Genomic DNA, 15,396 nt, shown 5'->3' with positions numbered 1-15,396 from the left:
AAGTGTAAGATGAGAGAGTAAAATACTCTCTCAATTGTCGTGGTGGGTCAGTCTCTTGTTTTGGATTCATAGTTTTGATTTGGCTTATTTGAATCATTTTTTCTAGCTCTAGGTCTAATGGGTGTAAATCAGGTTGTAATGATTGGCGTCCTAGCATGCACCCAAAATATCTCACCGAGTTTTAATTTCAATATTTTTTTTTTTGTTGAAAGAGAAGAGGAGAGTAGGAGGAAAAAGAATTCTAAAGAAGAGAACCTAAGGAGTTCTAATGCTAAGAAGATAGAGAAAAATTAATTAGATTTGATATTTTTGGTCAACAATCAAGTGGTTCAATCAATCCTATCTATGAGTTATCCTAGATCTAGACAGCTCCTAACTGCCAAGGTCACCTTCAAGCACTCCAAGTAGCAGACTAGCCGCTCAACTGGCCAAGTAAGTGTAAGGTTGGTAGGGGTCCTCCGTTGCTTTCCTTAGACACCAACTGTATTGGCCAGATTAGCAAACAGAACCAATTAATGAACCACCTTCCTTCAGGACGTAATCTCTGAACCACTTTCCTAGACACCAGTTAAACTGACTAACCAGAATCCGATCTAACTTTTAGGGTTTCTTATCCTACTGAGCTCGAAGATTCTTAAGGATCAACGTCTAATCGATTTTAAATTAGAAGTTTAGGTCAATATAATTGTAAGGTGATGATTTGTGGGCCAAAGAAGGATGATGAAATCTCCATCTTATGTTGATTAGGGTTTTGCCCTTAAGATTTTTTTTATTAAAATATGCAATGCAAAAGGAAAAGATGTCCAAACATGTTAAGTGGATTTTAAAATTTAATTGATTTATTTATATTAGTTAAGTGTTATGTATTGTCGTTGTATTCCTTTTATATTATGTTATCTTTTAGCAAGAAGAAATAAAAAGTAAGTTTTTAAATTAGGTTAATTAGATATTAGAAGATCAAGTGAATCTAACTAAATGAAAAGTAAATCATACTAAAATTAAAAGGCAAGTAGGCATTCTACAAATAAAGCAATAAATCAAATCTACTTTTAGGGTAATAAATTATTCTAAGATATAGAAAGCAGTAAATCACTAGGAATAATAGGCAATAATAAATAAGGTAACTACTTAACTATGCAAATAAGGTAATCTCACAATTAAGAATAAAAGGTAACTACGTAATCCATATAAAATGCTAAAAATCTAATCTACTTATGAAGTAGAAAATCACTAATTATATAAAATAATAAATTATTCTAATCTATAGAAAGCAGTAAATTGTTAGGTTATAGGAAGTAGAAAATATTTCTATGCATGCAAATAAAGAAATCTAAATATAAAATAGTAAATCTACCATATACGAAGAGTAATATGAGGCAGAAATTTTGAAAAAGAATACATAAAAAACAATCAAGCAATCTAAAGTAAGAAATAAAAATTTAGAAAGTAGTAAAATATTTTTTTTTATTTTATAGATTTTTTTTCAAAACAATCACGCCAAAATTTTCGGCAACGGTGTTAAAATTTGATGCGTGTCGTAGCATACCAAAATTAACCCTACTCACTACTATGTAGATAGGGTGAGTCGGGATCGTATCCGCAGGGATCTTAGTTGATTGTTTTAAAAACGCAAAAAAAAAAAATTATAAAAAAAACTAAGAAAAAAAGAAGCATGAAAAATAAAATTACTTTTCATTAATCTAATAAAAAAGCATACATAAAGAAAAGAAATAAAATTGCGATACAAGACAACTAAACCAAATTGATCTTCTTGCTGCGCCCGATGGTAGATGTATCTCCTTGAATCCTTCGTCTTCCTCCGTGCAGACAGCGACAGGATGGTTGGAAGGCTTGGTATAGGAACTCCAAGGAAGAAAGATTGATGGAAGCGGATATGTAACAGAGAAAGGGTAGCGGCACTAAGATTAGAACCTCTCCTAGATTTGATGGGATGTGAAAAAGGGATCTATGGAGGAATATGTTGTGCTAGGGTTAGTACCTTCTCTAGACTTATGAAGAAGAGGAAGAGGGAGAGAGAAAGAGAGAAGCTTGAAGAGAACTTAGGCGTTGACTTGATTGAAAAAGAGGAAGGCCTTGGGGTTTTATTTATAGAGTGAGGAGGCGAGGGTTTCATGAAAAGAGAGATGGGAGTGTGAATAAGGACTCTTGGATCTTCATATAAATTCTCCTCTGTTGATCAATAAGTCATATTCACACTTAATTCCATTTATCTTTTAATCTGGGCCTTTGATTGGAGAGGTTGCTTCTTGATCCTTGATCTTTAAGTTGCGTTCATACGGAAATAAGAGCTGATTGCTGGTTCACTCAAATCTGAACCAATTTGAGTGCAAGTTGAATCGTATGAATCCAAACTCTTAATTACCTGTAAAATAGACTAGATAGCATTAAATTTTTAATAAAATAATATTAATGATTACAATATTTAGTACCTCTAGCATCCTAAATTAAGTATTCATCAATTTTTTCATTGCTTTTTTTAGACACCAATAAATTGGTCAGATCAGCAAACGGAATCAATTAAATAACCACCTCTCAATTATTTGTCTTAGGCACCAATAGGTTAATTGATCTAAATAGATTAGGTTAAGCGAATCAGGCTTAAGCCATCGAGCCGAATTAGGTCTTTAGGTTAATCGATTTTACATATGGGATTTAATCGATTTGATCAACAATAATTGTATAATCTAAGATTTAATTAACCTAATCCTAATCAATACTTGACTCGGTTTGATCAATTACTTAATCAAATTGGACCCATTATGTTCAAATCAAAAATCGTAGATGCAATCTAATTACATGATCTAATTTTTGATTTATCCATGATCAAAACTCTTATGCACAAATATAACTTTTATATTCTAAAATCAAATTTCGGATCTAAATTTTTTGCATGTAAGAAAGTTTTAAATTATGAAACTAATTTTCAGATTTAACATACAAGCACATATCACATATATGCATATAAAATTTAGATCTAAACAAAAGTTCAGATCATAACATGATATCATATATTTCATATACAAATTATGAATCATATTGAAACTAATTTTTAGACTTAAATATGCAATCATACATCTCATATACGATCATAAATCAGGTTAAAATAATTTTCAGATTTATGTATGCATCTATATATCACATATATATGAACTAGAAATCGATCTAGAATAAATTTCAAATCTATGCATGCCTTCACATATCAAATATGTGAACTGAAAATTAAATCTAAAATAAATTTCAGATTCAAATTAAACATCTATACATCTCATGTATCAAGTAAAATCAGATTTTGAAACTCTTTTCAAAAATAGGTACGTCAATTTCATGCATATGAAATTCATGGCTCTGATACCACTATTGGAATTTCGTGTCAGGACATGCATATGTGTTTCAAAAAAATTTTTTTCTAAACAATGCAACGAAGTAGAAGATTAAAATATTTTTTAATCTAAATCATATATACATAAAATAAAGAACATAGGGATTTATTTCATATGTTGAAATTGAACACATGCTAAATTTTATGCTGAAATTAAATATGTGATCGAATTATATACTTATTTCACAATTTCTTTCTTCGAATCTGGATCTGGAAGAAGGTAGATTCTTCTTTAGCCGTACAAGTGTCAGATCTCTATGGGTATCCACTTAGGATCAGTCTGAAATAGTCTCCTATGGTGTTGATCTTTCTTCTCCAAGAACGATCACTCTGCGAATCTGAATGAAGTCTGGATCACGATCAACTCTTTGATCCTTTTTTGATCTTTTTTTTTTATCTCTTTTACTTGATTTAGCAGCAACCAAGCTCTGAAAATCAGCCACCAAGAAGGATGCCCAAACTCCTTTTGGGCGTGGAGATGGAGGACATCCAATCACCTTGGGCATTGGAACCAAGAGGGAGAAGAGAGGGAGGCGTCGGGGCTGCTGGAAATCTAATGCTAAGACCCTTAGGAAAGGACCTTTTAACTAGGCAAAAGGTTTGAATCCTATTCAAAACTAAATAGTCCCTTAATACAAGTTCTACTTGCATTAAGAATCCTTGTAGCTTTATATTTTTGATCCTCTTTAGGAGATCCGTGAGACGCCAACACTTGGCGCCCATTAGCCCACTCTCTCACACGCCGCATGGGGATATGGGATGCCCCCTAGCTGGTTTTTCACGCCCTCAATCAAGTGGGTACGTCCAATTTGATCAAATCAAGTGGCGCCCCATATTAAACAATCAAGAATATGCTTAAGGGTTTGAACCTCTAATGCATATGATTCAAAATCCTAGGCATCCAACAATTGAAGTCCGATGAATCTAATTCATTTAGGTTATTAGTAGGTAATTAACTTGAATTAATCTTATCAAATAAATAATTCAAATGCAAAGAGGAAATTGGGTTCAACCATGTGCTAGCAAGGTTATCCTGAATCCAAAAGAATTTTTCTAAATCCAATTAAGACTTCATAAGTCCAATTGCTTATTTCAGATCTAATTCTTTTGTTGTGTGATCTCATAAGTTCAATTCTATCTGGTAGTGAGATATACCATAATCTCTATCATAATATCATTGAAACACTTCTCAATGGGTCGGAACGATTCTACTCTAACTCATCAAAGATCGTCGATCTTGAATAATCTTAGTAAGCTTTCACAATCCACCAGTGATACCTAGCAGTATGTAGTGACAACCTAGTAGAATCGAAAATAGAACCTCAAGATGTAGTCCACATGTGATTCAGTCCCTTTATCATAAATTCCGACTAGATGGCAGGTCATGGATAAATCGTCAAATCTTATCATCAGTCATATGATAGATTCGATTAGCTCAAGTCCAATTATGATTCTCATAGAAATTTTTTTTCTATTAATCACACTACTGTGGCCACAAACTCTCAGACTGAGTCTCTCAAATTTCGTAGGACTACTCTCTATCAAGATCGAAAATTTTTTTCTAGATGCACATCTACTTCTACAGTGGATCAACTGTCGCCAACATCCACTACAAGATCTCAACGAGGTCATGTTTATGTGTCAGTCAAACTCCAGCAGTCACACTGCGAGCAATCGTGCCATCGCAGGTCAAAGGACCATTCACACAACTACAGTATTGAGATGATCACTGATGATTGATTAGAAATCCAAGTGATTTTTCGTATGGTAATGCTCAATACTAGTTGTTCTCTAATAACTATCCGCATTCATCGCTCAGTATCTCTATACTGTAGATCAGAGATTCATCTATCTCAAAAGAAGCGATCTGTGCGTCGGTCTCTCCGGATCGATCACCGTCTTCATGATAATACTATGATCGGGAGTATTTTGGAATTAATTATACATGCCTCTAATTTTCAACTCTTTGAGAATATGTATCGAAGTATTAATTCTACGAACGGACGATTTAAGGATACATTATATTTGAATGAAAATAAAATTTGCCCTTTTGATTGATCAAATCAATATTTTAAGTATAAAATTGTACCCTAAATTTATTACAATATGTCAGTCATCTTGGTTTTTAGGACATACATCTAATAGGTTGATCAATCAAAAAACATGTCCGATTATTCAAATTTGTGCAATGAGCAACTCTACAATGATGGATAATTAATACATTAGAATAGCTGGTTAGAAAAAAATCTGATCATTTAAGCTGTAACTGATGTGTATAGGCGCTAATAAGAACGACAATGACGGTACTGATCCAACCATCTAACATGCCCAACACCCAAACTTGCCCCACCATTAGGCATGCAGCCTGCATATGCGGGCGATGGTAATTTATTGGGCTCTAAGACAGGAAGCCATGTGTCGTAAACTAAGGTAGGCTAGGCTGGTGCCTTTTAGATTGGTGGTACTTAACAGAAACAGGTAAAAGATTCTATGCTTTGACTCAGAAAACTCCAAAATTGTGGATTTGCTGGATGTTAAAACATGCGGGATAGATTCATGAGAACACTGGTAACTATCATAATTCACTTGTCCAACCTTCCTAATAGCTTGACGAGCGTCATCCAGTGCTTGACTCACACCAAATGGTTATCCATAACGAATCCACTCTGGCTGCACAGGCTTGTCATTCGTGTCTTCATTGTGGTGAGGAAGGACAGTTAACAATTTCATGGCCCCATTATGGCAATTGGTGATGCAAAGAAGGTATCAGTGAAGTATACCGCCCAAGCTCCAATGCGTACAAAAGACTTATGTCTTATGATATATCTCTATTGGTGATTCATCATCCAGATGTTGCCATTGTTAGTATGAGATGTACAGTGGAGACTAATCAAAGGAGAAATTTTTCTCTATCTTTGAAGTTACATGTCAAGGAAAACTTTGTAATGTTGGAGTGCCTAATGTTTTCTCTTGAGATGTTGAGAGACTGAATACGCCATATTAGTTATATGTATGGTTGCTTATTCAAGGTCTAATTGATGTCATGTGGTCTTCATATTTGATACCCATATTTTGCTTCAGACCTCAAGGCTTCTTGATGAATATTGCAGTCATATTAGAAAAAAGAAACACTTGACGTTTTTTAACATGATAACTTCTCCAGCTGATAATTATTATCACTTAATGGGGAAAAATGCATTAGATATCAAATGATCCATTTCTGCATTGTTATATTCCTTGACTTAGCGAGGGCGAAAGGTAGCAATGCATGCTTAGATATTTGTTATGACAATATATGATGCCCATTTAAAATCATAGTTTAACCAAATATCTTAGAACTCTAAGGAGTTGTTGTTTTTTTTTTCATTTTTTGAGTTAATTTTCCCCTGTGATAGAATTTATGACTCTCCTCCCTCTCCCTCTCTCCACACCCCCCCCCCCCCAACCCCACTCCCCTTTTTCTCTCTCTGACATAGATGGTTGAGGCTTCTAATGGACAAATTATTAAGGTTAGAGGGTCAAATCATTGCACGTGGCACGTAGAAATTATGACTCATGTGCATGAAAGCCATGATTAGATTTGACCTTACAATCCAAAATTTGGATCCTAAAATCCAGTTATGAATCTTATGATCACATCTGATCCTTATCTAGCAATATGGTCTGCATCATAATGTGGGAATAATTTAAATTGGATACAAACATGTCATAACAGTGTTACCTGCTTTGCACAGAACTATATACTACATTACTTCTCTTTTTTTTTATATCATAATTTAGCCAAACATGCCTTTTCATCTCCCTAATGCTCTTAATTTAGTCACTAAACCCAAACAAACCAAGTCATGTTAAAATTCTTTACTAAGAATTATGACAGCAAGTTTCATGTTAAAACAGGTGCTGACATCCAGGCACATATTGGTTTCTTGTGGATGTCACTTTGGAGCTCCAGTAATGGACCCAAAAGATCTCTTTTCATGTTATTATACTACTCATACTTCACAATTTCTATCAATTTAGGAGGGCTATTTAGATGTATTGACTAGTATATGCTTTTAGAGTCCTGCTATGTTCTTGCTTGATATATTATTTAATTGGTTCATCTCTTTGGTGATCTTTTTTGACGGTATGAGTCAAAATTGACTAAAATGTTCACTCATGGAGCATAAATTGAGTCTAGCTTTCCATCATTGACATTACATGACATGCAGATCACCTGATTTTAAACCTGAACAACAATTTCTTCTTCTAATTCTGTTGTTGCCTAAAGCTGTTGTGTTACAACGTCTTGGCTCACACAGGCTTTGCTTTGGTGCAGTCAGTTGAGGGCATGAAAGTTATCTGCCATGAGTTGACACAGTTCACAAGCGATCCTGAAAGCAGTATCATTGAAGATCTTGTTAAGGAGGCAGATAGACTAGTTTCAAGCCTAGCATCTATGGTAATGGGTTCTGGTTTCCCCATTGGTATAGCTTGGCTTCCCGTTCGTTTCTATAATGTCAAGTTTTTCTCAGGTTCCGAAGACCTTCAATTTTAGCCTTTCTGGAGCTTCTTCAAGGTCTTGCAAATATGTTCTGAACACGCTTATGCAGGTGCATGTCTCTTCATCAAGTCACTCTTTGAAAATGTATATATTATTTTTGCAAATCTATACAAAATTATATGATAAACATTGTTGCTGCAGACCTTCCAAATCAAAAAACTTGCCCATGCTGTGAAGGAGAGTACTCTAGACAACCTCATCACTGAGCTACTACTTTGGCTTTTAGATGAAAGAGTTCCTTTGATGGATGATGGCAGCCAACTATTGAAAGCACTTAATGTTTTGATGCTTAAAATTCTGGTTTGTATTTTTTTTTTTTGGTTTTATTTTCCTTTCCTTGGTGCCTTTACTTGTTCATATCTTGTTGACCTGTGACATTTTACTTGGATCCTTCTTGAGCAGGACAATGCAGAGAGGACATCATCTTTTGTTGTGCTAATCAATTTATTGAGGCCCTTGGACCCCTCGAGGTGGCCTTTCCCAGCACCAAGTGAGGCCTTTGTTACCAGGAATCAAAAGTTTTCAGATCTAGTTGTTAAATGTCTAATTAAGCTGACCAAGGTAAACTGTAGTCCTTTCAAATTCTTGAATATTTCTTTACAATTTTGTGCTAACATTGTCAGTAATTTGCTAGGTACTACAAAGTACGATGTACGATGTTGATCTGGACCATATACTTCATAGCATTCATGTGTATTTGCAAGAACTAGGGATGGAAGAGATACGAAGAAGGTATCTATATACCTGCTTGTAAATTAGGCAATTATTTTCTCATCATTTTATGGCTTCTCTTTTGGATAATTTTTGGTCATCAAATTTAATATTATCATCAAAATTAATATATGCAACTATCCTTAGGGCTGGAGCCGATGACAAACCACTGCGAATGGTTAAAACTGTTCTGCATGAACTTGTCAAGCTTCGTGGGACAGGAATTAAGGGTCACCTCTCCATGGTTCCTATAGATATGGAACCTCAACCTATCATTCTTGCATACATTGATCTAAACCTTCAGGTATATATAACTGGTTGGAAATAGAAAGCCTTGCTTGAACTGATACTGCAGTCATGTGATATTGCCTTTTAAGTGATCATTACTATTTATTTTCTTTCAGACTCTCGCAGCTGCTAGAATGTTGACTCCATCTGGTCCCATGGGACAAACACATTGGGGTGATTCTGGTTCAAACAGTCCAAATCATCCAACACATTCTGCAGATGCTCAATTGAAGGTGCTGATTCACTTTATCAATTTCAAATTTTTAGCATTTTATGTTTCATTATTATCAGATTAGCTTATTCCAATTACATCAATTTTGTTTAATTTTCGTGTACGTGTGATTCCTTGTCTTATTGGCCTCCATTGGTGCTATTTATTGCCTGTCTTTCTTGACATGAAACAGCAAGAGCTTGCTGCAGTATTCAAGAAAATCGGTGACAAACAAACTTGCACCATTGGTCTCTATGAACTCTACCGTATCACACAACTGTATCCCAAGGTATGGCAACTTGTCTTTCAGAGCAGCTAAGTTTTTTTAATTATCTTAATTAACTTATTTAATTTGTTACGCAACTGAATTGCTAATTGTATTTTGTGCCAAACATCTTTTGAACTATGCATAGGTCGATATATTTGCTCAGCTCCAAAATGCAAGTGAGGCCTTCAGAACATATATCAGAGATGGGCTTGCCCAGGTTAGCAGGGTTCTTTGGTTGCTAGTATTGAGATTAGCAAATGAAACTAGTGGCTGCTATAACAGGTCCTGCTATTGGTGGATGCAGATGGAAAAGAATGCAGCAGCTGGAAGGACACCCTCCAATCTTCCGATGTCCACCCCTCCTCCCTTAGCAACTATTCCATCTCCAAAATTCACACCCATTTCCCCTGTACACACAAAGTCACTTAATGTAAAAACTGAAACTATAAACTCTAACGTCGCTGTATCATATAGTGAAGATGCTGCTGTTGGTGCAACAGCCCCAGTGAGAGGTCAAAATGACTCGTCAGACATCAGGTCACAGTTGGGGGATGATCGAAGTGATAGATTTCCATCTGGAGGTCTTTCTCCATTCTTATCCCTCTCTCTCTCTCTCTCTCTCGCTCTCACTCATGCACACACATTCATATCTGTGCTCATGTGCATCACTGCATTTCTTTCTTGCCATTGCAATTATTCTAATATGATAATGTCTGATTGAAATTAATCAGCTCCTGCAATTATTTCGGGGACTTTAGATGCCATCAGAGAACGGATGAAAAGCATCCAAGCTGCTGCAGCTGCAGGTAATATGGATAGTGGAGCCCGGCCATTGGCATATGCTAATGGTAATGTCCTTCACGGAACAGACCGCATGGACGGGGAAGCCCCAGATCAGACTACTGTTCTTCCCATGGATGAGAAGGCATTATCTGGACTTCAAGCCCGGATGGAGAGGCTAAAAAGTGGATCCCTTGAACCTCTCTAGGAGATGAGTAGAGTTTGCTTCCACTTCTATAGATTCTTGTAAATGTAAAAGGGTAAACAGGAGGGTGAGGCGGTGTTATGCTGAGAATATGTTGATGTTCAGGTGCATGCCATGATGGAGGACAAATGCATCTGATGCTGATCCAACCATACTTTTGAGGTCTACGTAAAGCAAATGGCAATCCGGTGAGCAGGCCCCAGAACTTTGTTTGTAATATTTCATTATTGGTATAGTGTAACAATCTTTAACATATTTTTGTTCATATTTTTCTACCTTGTAACCATGTACACGCACACAGAGCTCGAGTTTTTCAAAGTATACTGGGTGGGGGTGTTAGCCATGTGAAATGCATTGATGGATATGGTTAAATGGCCTTAAACATGCGGGTCTCCTTGGCTGACCCATTTCATCACTTAGTAATATATTGGGAACGCCTTACTAGTTCCCTTTGATAATAAGGATTAGTTGTCATGTATGATGCCCATCATGTGAGTACCATCATCAGCTATCCAAACATGTTCCAACTTTCGTAATTATTTTTCTTTTTCTCAATCAGGTCTACGCAGCCAAATTATCTCTCTGTGCTCTGATCATGACCGTGTTTTCTGAACATCTCAACCAGCAGCCAACTGCCTCCTCTTTGCCTTGATAAGATCAACCAAGCTAATCATGAATCTTTTTAGATTGTCCCGGGGGATATATTTGTGGTGAAGTTGATGAAATTGTCCCTTTAGGTCTACTAATGTGGAATGTTAGAAATTTGATTTATTGAATGCTTATTTTATCGAATACAGTTCCAAATGCATTCCACCTGTTCGCGAGTGCGGGCAAGCTACACTTGGCCTGCGGTTCTATGCATGGCAGCTTGCTCGAGCTCATAGTCAAAAGCATAGCAAAGGCGGGAAAATCTGGGAAGTCAAAATGCGGATGAATATCTTAACAGAAAAATAAAGTGAATGGATGCATGCATGGTGGGAGATCACAAAGAGCCGAACTAGTGAATATGGTGTCATTGGTCGGAATATATGCCTTGAAGTTGGGCCAAGGATCAAGGATGATTAATAGAGGACAGTTTGATGTAAAGATCAATCAGTCGAATAGATTTATTTGATGGACAAATTTGGATGCTAAAATTAGGGCAGTGTATATTATGCGAGCAGATCGCGGACATAAGATGTTGGGCGGTATAGCCATAATCTTTAGGATTATGGCAATTCATAGTGATGAATGAGAAGACTATGAACATTGTCCAGTGGTATGGCCATTGATGAAAAAGGCATGTCGAGGATGCAAGGTCGGAAACGTGGCACAAGAACTTGTAGAGGAGTTTGAATACTGGAACATGGGAGGGCTCAGACGTGTATGATCGAGAGTAGCTTCGAGGATGCTGGCTTGATGGTAGCTAAGGAGCATTAAAGATGGGTTTGTCCGAGCCTAATGCATAGCAATGGCATTACATGATCGTGCCATATGGATTTGATCATTGTAGTACTGAAAGATAGTTTGGTACTTGTGGATTAGTGGCACAGTGGTTATGTCATGGCATGAAAGTACATCAAAAATCGAGACATCTTGGGTGAGTAGTACTTGGCTTAAGGGGGCAAAAGCCTTAAAGTTGGCACAGAAGTGCCAAGCTACGGAGCATTCCTAGGAAGAGTCTACGTTATAGTACAGAGGTGCGCATGAGCATTGCGGTTGATCCGAGAGGTCGGGCTACTTGAGGGTGTTGCTTGTGTTCAATGCAACAGAGTTGCTATGCAGGGACATAAAGATGCATGCTTGGATATGTGACTGGACAGATGCTTGCTTATCTGTATATCTGAGGGAAAGACTTAGGAGGGGTGGCCTTAGTGTGTGGCGGGATGCCGCATGAGTGTTTGGATAAAAAAACACTCACTCTGTGATAGTTGGTATCAGAAAATGTTCTTGTAGTCCTGGAGGCCTTATTGCCCGTAAAATGTGATTAGATAGTTGAATCCAATGTTTACTTTGGATCCTGTTTGACCTGATTTCAACATGGTTCAGTTGGTTGCTCTTTACAAATGGAATAACCAACCGGCGGAAATATATGAAGAAACAGAAGACTCCATCGCAGGTCGTTATTGCTGATATATATCAATCCCCATACACTGCAAGATGATTACCATCTGGATTTATTGTCTTTTCGTTCATGCCAACAACATATAATTACATCAGCAATCCTGCTGCTGCAATGCGCTTCATCCACAATGCCTGAGATTATGAATAACTGCAATATCTTCATTCAGAAACGTGGCCAGATTGCATCGAATCAGCCAAAACCAGTCCAAAAATCTTCAGGGATTGGATTGAACGAGATACGCCTGGACCTTATTTTTCGGATTATTCGGTATTTCAGTAAATTTGTGGATCAATATCACCTCAATTGTTTTCTCATACTTTATGACAATACCTAAATTTCATATATACTGTTACCATCACAATTCATAAACATTTAATATCTAACATATCGACAAAGCAGAATACTATTTGTATTGTGCTCTCACCTCAGTGCGACTTCTCTCTTGATGCTTCGAATTAAATTGTTGGTTTTTGTTTGGACTTCTGTACTCTAAATCCTAGTTGATTTGAAGACTTATCAGCAGCCAGCCTTTGTAAGTCCTGGTAAGCGAGACTTTCTACAACAGCTCAATTAAATAATAATTAACCTAACCTAATCACTTATTAACAAGTGCATGCATGTGTATAATGTTCAATTCCTCTTATTTTGTCGATCTAGCACTAACCCTCTTTTTGATACGAATGATGGATAGGAGAGCAACGATGGATAAGGGAGAGGATAGATAAATCTTTCATCCATTTTCTTATATGTTTGGTAAAATATGGAAAGATATATATATGAATGATTCTATTGTTTGTTTGATATAGGAGGGGTGAAAATGATGTATGATATTTATAGATATTTTTACTAAACTATTTTTTAATAAATAATAATAATATTATTATTGTTAATTTACAACATTTATTTATATAAAGAAGTGGAGCAATATATAAATTATAATCTTCATAATTTATCATACATAAATATTTGATTTAGTTTAATGTAATAAATAATTTAATAAATTAATTATATATGAATAAGTTCATTTATATATTAATTATATAAGCAACTAATGAATTTATTATTTCATTTAAATAGCTAATTAGTTTTATGGAAATAGTCAACTAAAAATAGTGAATGGAAGACGATTTTAATTATTTACTTATAATTATGAAAATTATATTTTAAAAATAAAATATTTTAGTAATAAAATTTAATAGTTTCGATAAAATAAAAAAATATATAAATAAAATAAATAAAAAATAAATAAAAAATAGGGTTTTTTCAAAAAGTTAATAAGAAGTAATTTTATCAATGTATATCCCACTCCTCTCATCTCCATCAATCCTTTCTCACATTCTCCTAATTTGGCAGGATATGCAATGGTGGGTCCGGATGGATCATTCTTCTTCTTCATCCATCCTCCCTAAATTTTTTTAGATAAAATGATGGATGAAGGTCATCCTTTCTTCTAACCCCATCCTTCCTTCCTCTCATGACTCCAACCAAAAATAGGGTAAGATAGAGGTCCACTTCCATATATGATGATTGCTATATGGCCAGTGGTGTTGTTCCAAGCCCAGGGATAATTAAGGAGGAGAGAGCAAGAAGCAAAAATTAAGCCAAATACACTTCTCATGTGCACCTAGCAACCAAAGTATAGCTGATATACAGAAGAATTAGCCAATTGCCCTGGATCGAAAGATTTTTATTTTATTTTATTTTTTTTGATGTCAAATATAGATACAGTGGTTATGTCATGGCACGAGGGTATGTCGAAGATCAAGACATCTGAGATGAGCAGTGCTTGACTTGAGGGGCAAAGCCTTAGAGTTGACACAGAGGCGTTGAGCTGCAGAACACTCTTGGGAAGAGTCTATGTTATGGCACGGAGGTACGCATGAGCATTGCAATTAATCTGAGGGGTCGGATTACTTACGGACACTTGAAGGTGTTATTTGTGTTCAGTACAACAGTATTGCTAGGCAAAGGCATAGATGTGCAAGCTTGGCTATGTGGCTGGACAGCTGCATGCTTATGGGTATGTCCAAGGAAAGGACTCAAGCTGGTCTTAGTGTGTGGCATGTTGGGGTACCGCACGCGTATTTGGATAAGAAAACACTCACCCCGTAATAGTTATCAAATGGAAATGGATATCGTTGAGTGCGATTACCTGCTCTATATCTAGTTGGACTTGCATAACAGACCTCTAACAAGTTGATTGTTGCCCTCTCTATACGGTTCTCATTGTTGATGGAGCATGTCAGGACTGGGAGATGGGATCCCGGCTACGAGGGGAATTTAGATCAGATCCAATTACGATTAGTGGGCTATCGGCCCCATTGCCACTCCAGGCCGAAACCCAATTTGCCACAAACGCAGTCCCCTTGTTCTCTTGATCGAGTTTAGAAACTTCAGCCGTAATTGTTAAAATAATTGATAAAAATGAATATAGATATTGATTAAAGGAGTTGCTTAGGTGCACTTGTTTGCATTGGGCAGAACCAGGCAGCTAGGCAACCATATACAACTACCGGGAATCGTGTTCTCCAACCATTGTTGGCAACATATCCAATAAGTGAATTTAAACGATTTGTAATCGACAATCTTCTGGGCTCTGCCCCAAGAATAAAAGCAAAATCACTAGAAGAAACATAAAATTAAGCCTTCTCAGAATAAAGCGAGCATACTTGTTTCTAATAATGAGGATCTTCAGATTATTCCCACTATAAACTATGGCTACCTGAAGACTATTACCATTGAACATCACAAGCAACCATGAACATACCAGAAAGCCTCTATAGATTAAGTTTCCAATAGCAAGGATCTTCAGCTTATCCCATTAGAAACTACTGCAACCTAAAACTATATTACTGTTTAGCATCACGAACAACGACGAAAATGGAA

The 15,396-nt window shown here is 36.2% G+C and overlaps 1 protein-coding gene across 3 annotated transcripts in view; it reads left to right on the top strand.

Annotated features, from left to right (window-relative positions):
* The window catches only part of LOC105046061 (protein MOR1), a 56,622-nt gene extending 45,862 nt beyond the window's left edge, over nt 1-10,760 (top strand). For all 3 annotated transcript variants that reach the window (XM_073258383.1, XM_019850853.3, XM_010924553.4), the window contains exons 44-54: nt 7,719-7,841; nt 7,915-7,992; nt 8,085-8,243; nt 8,346-8,504; nt 8,578-8,675; nt 8,802-8,958; nt 9,059-9,175; nt 9,347-9,442; nt 9,567-9,638; nt 9,726-10,002; nt 10,153-10,760. In XM_073258383.1, the coding sequence (XP_073114484.1) occupies nt 7,719-7,841; nt 7,915-7,992; nt 8,085-8,243; nt 8,346-8,504; nt 8,578-8,675; nt 8,802-8,958; nt 9,059-9,175; nt 9,347-9,442; nt 9,567-9,638; nt 9,726-10,002; nt 10,153-10,409 (1,593 nt within the window). In that variant the 3' untranslated portion in view covers nt 10,410-10,760. The remainder of the gene's footprint in view (nt 1-7,718; nt 7,842-7,914; nt 7,993-8,084; nt 8,244-8,345; nt 8,505-8,577; nt 8,676-8,801; nt 8,959-9,058; nt 9,176-9,346; nt 9,443-9,566; nt 9,639-9,725; nt 10,003-10,152) is intronic.
* Nucleotides 10,761-15,396: the final 4,636 nt, after the last annotated feature.

Source organism: Elaeis guineensis, chromosome 5 (genome assembly GCF_000442705.2).
Source record: "Elaeis guineensis isolate ETL-2024a chromosome 5, EG11, whole genome shotgun sequence".
Lineage (NCBI taxonomy): Eukaryota > Viridiplantae > Streptophyta > Magnoliopsida > Arecales > Arecaceae > Elaeis > Elaeis guineensis.
Note: the sequence above shows the minus strand (reverse complement) of the source record. Positions and strands in the feature narration are given on the sequence as shown.